At 47.3% G+C, this 3137-nt stretch overlaps 1 protein-coding gene across 1 annotated transcript; it reads right to left on the bottom strand.

Moving 5' to 3' along the window:
* Positions 1-594: 594 nt before the first annotated feature.
* LOC142257514 (C-C chemokine receptor type 3-like) lies at positions 595-2840 on the bottom strand. Its single transcript, XM_075329658.1, has one exon. The coding sequence runs from the start codon at positions 2614-2616 to the stop codon at positions 1555-1557; it is 1062 nt and encodes a 353-aa protein (XP_075185773.1). The 5' UTR covers positions 2617-2840; the 3' UTR covers positions 595-1554.
* Positions 2841-3137: the final 297 nt, after the last annotated feature.

The following is a 3137-nucleotide window of genomic DNA, read 5'->3' as shown; positions in this document are numbered from 1 at the left end:
TAGGCATGCATTGAAAAATGTGCCGCAGCGGCCGGATGCGTTTTTTTTGCCGGAGCAAAAAACGTTGCAGGCAAGGTTCCATCCGGCTGCGGCATCGGCTAAATGTGCCGCATGCGGCAAAACCGGACCGAACGCAAGCCCATGCGGCACAATACGGCACTAATGTATGTCTATGCAAAAAAAAAACCGCAACCGGCGGCAAAAAAACGGTTGCAGTTTTTCTGCAGAGCGCCGTATTGTGCCGCACAGGAAAAACTGGAGATGTGAAAGTAGCCTAATAGGGTTGGGCAACTATTAGCAGCAGCTCCGAAGCCTCTACAACCTCGTACAGACTAGTGGAGTGAAAATATCGTTGTAGAGTCGTATACTGTGCGCCCCCCCCCCCCCCCCGCTCCAGGGTCACAGGATAGAATTAGATACACATCTCAGCAGAGTATCACAGAATAGGACTAGATACACAGAGCAGCAGAGTATCACATTAAAGGTTTAGATACACGGCTCAGCAGACAGTATCACACAGGATAGGCTTAGATACATGGCTCAGCAGTCAGTATCACAGGATGGGATTAGATACACAGCTCAGCAGACAGCATTGCATGATAGACTTAAATACACAGCTCAGCAGATAGTACCGTATCACACAGGGCAGGATTAGATACACAGCTCAGCAGACAGTATCACACAGGAGAGAATTAGATACACGGCTCAGCAGATACTATCACACAGGGCAGGATTAGATACACAGCTCAGCAGATAGTATTAAACAGGGCAGGATTAGATACACAGCTCAGTAGATAGTATCACACAGGATAGGATTAGATACACAGCTCAGCAGATAGTATTAAACAGGGCAGGATTAGATACACAGCTCAGCAGATAGTATCACACAGGATGGGCTTAGATACATGGCTCAGCAGTCAGTATCACAGGATGGGATTAGATACACAGCTCAGCAGTATTAAACAGGGCAGGATTAGATACACAGCTCAGTAGATAGTATCACACAGGATAGGATTAGATACACAGCTCAGCAGATAGTATCACACAGGGCAGGATTAGATACACAGCTCAGTAGATAGTATCACACAGGATAGGATTAGATACACAGCTCAGCAGATAGTATCACACAGGATAGGATTAGATACACAGCTCAGCAGATAGTATCACACAGGATAGGATTAGATACACAGCTCAGCAGATAGTATCACACAGGGCAGGATTAGATACACAGCTCTGCACACAGATTAGGCTTAGATACATGGCTCAGCAGGCAGTATCACAGATGGTGGGCTTAGCTACACAACAGTTTTGTGCACTGGTTTTATTCAGTATGTGACCAGCGCTGATGAGGATTATATGATCCATTACAATCTCCGTTATTAATGACACTGACGGTGTGCTCAGCTCGGATACGTCCTCGGTTGGTGCATCTATACTCGGTGATGCTGGAGACTTGGGAGCCTCAATCCTGAGCTGTCCCTTTAAGTGTCTCTGGTCCATCTTGTCCCACATACCATTGTACTGGCAGGAAATCTGTGATACCGGGTGTTGGCGTCACTCGTAGATGGTCTGCGGGGAGTATTCGCTGGTCCTGCTGCTGAGGCTGGACTGCCGGTACCTGCTCCCAAACATGATCCACTTCCCCAGAACCTGGGACAGGTGTCTACGAAACTTGGTTCCCACAAAGGTGTAGAAGAAAGGGTTAATGCAGCAGTGGAAGTAGGCGATGTTACGGCAAATGAAAAAAGCGTAGTCCATGGAGTCACTGCAGTCGTCTTCCCAGAGACCCCCGGAGATCTGCCTGGCCCTGATGAAAATGATGATGTTATAGGGGGTCCAGCAGACGAAGAAGGCCAGGAGGATGAGGAAGATCAGCTTGATGGCCCTGTCCTTGTTGTGCATCTTTGTAGAGTTCAGCTTGATGACAATCAGTGAGTAACAATACAAGATGATGAAAAGTGGCACGAGGAAGAACATGACCACCTGCTGATAGAATCCCACCAGCTTCCAGTTGTTGATTTTCTCTATGGTGAACCCCGTTTCCTCACACAAAACCCCATCAAATACATTGTCTCTGGTCCCGTAAAGTATAAACTTGGGGATGGCAGAAAAAAAGCTGATGACCCAAACCAAGCAGGTGACCATGTAGACGTACAGCATCTTCCTGGTCCTGGTGGCATAGATGGCATGAACAACCGCCATGTATCGATCCACTGTCATCACGGTCAAGAATAAGATGGAGCTGTAGAACCCAATGTAGAACATGGAGGCCAACATCTGGCAAGACGTCTTCCCGAATATCCACTGGTCGTGGTGGTAGTAACCCCAGAAGGGTAGCGGAAGAGTGAACAACAAGTCGGAGAACACCAGGTTGAGGATGAAGAAGTTTGTCACAGTCTTAATGTTCTCGAACTTCAGAAGAAGGAATAGGATGAGGCCGTTGCCAACAAGACTGACCATGAAGACCACGTAGAAGAAGGCAGGCACCACCAAAGCCCCAAAATTGTGGCTATTCTCCTTCTGGCATAAGGTGACAAGCTCATCATCATAGTTGGTGGTTGTGTAAGTGGTGGTCGCCAAAGGGTTGTCCATCTGTTCCTCGTCCCCGAGAGACATTGTGGCCCAGTTCAACAAAGCCAGTGATGTGACAATCCCGTGAAGACTCCTGTGTTTTCTGCCTCCACAAAGTCCAAAAACTAGTCATCCAGTCAATGTTGGTGGGTGATGACGATGATGACGAGCACTGGCCATTTCGCAATGTGCGGTGTAAGGTGTAGATCGCTGATTTCTCTGGATCTGCAGGAAACACATTGCAGTTTGTGCAATGCCCAAAACCTCCTCCCCCAAGAAAAAAATCACAAAAATAGCTCCATATAAACGAAGATTTTGCAATCTTGACAGACTCGGCCACAGATGGAGAAGACAATGACTAAAGGGGGAAGGAAAGTGTGGAATCTGAGCAAAGGCTGAGTATTGGGGGGGGGGGAACAACCATGACCATATAGATTGTTAGGGTACATGATGGTGATACGGCAGGGCACAAAATTGACCCTTCATTTAGCCCGAGTGAAGAGACATTAATCAGCAAAAATTATGACAAGAATTATGATCAAAGTCTAGCCTTCTACACATGGCTG

The sequence above is a fragment of the Anomaloglossus baeobatrachus genome, chromosome 12 (genome assembly GCF_048569485.1).
Source record: "Anomaloglossus baeobatrachus isolate aAnoBae1 chromosome 12, aAnoBae1.hap1, whole genome shotgun sequence".
In the NCBI taxonomy this organism is placed as follows: domain Eukaryota; kingdom Metazoa; phylum Chordata; class Amphibia; order Anura; family Aromobatidae; genus Anomaloglossus; species Anomaloglossus baeobatrachus.
This window is presented reverse-complemented; position numbering and strand designations above follow the sequence as displayed.

Coding starts and splice junctions, on each gene's coding strand:
- LOC142257514 (XM_075329658.1), bottom strand. CDS start 2,616: ATGTCTCTCGGGGACGAGGAACAGATGGACAACCCTTTGGCGACCACC.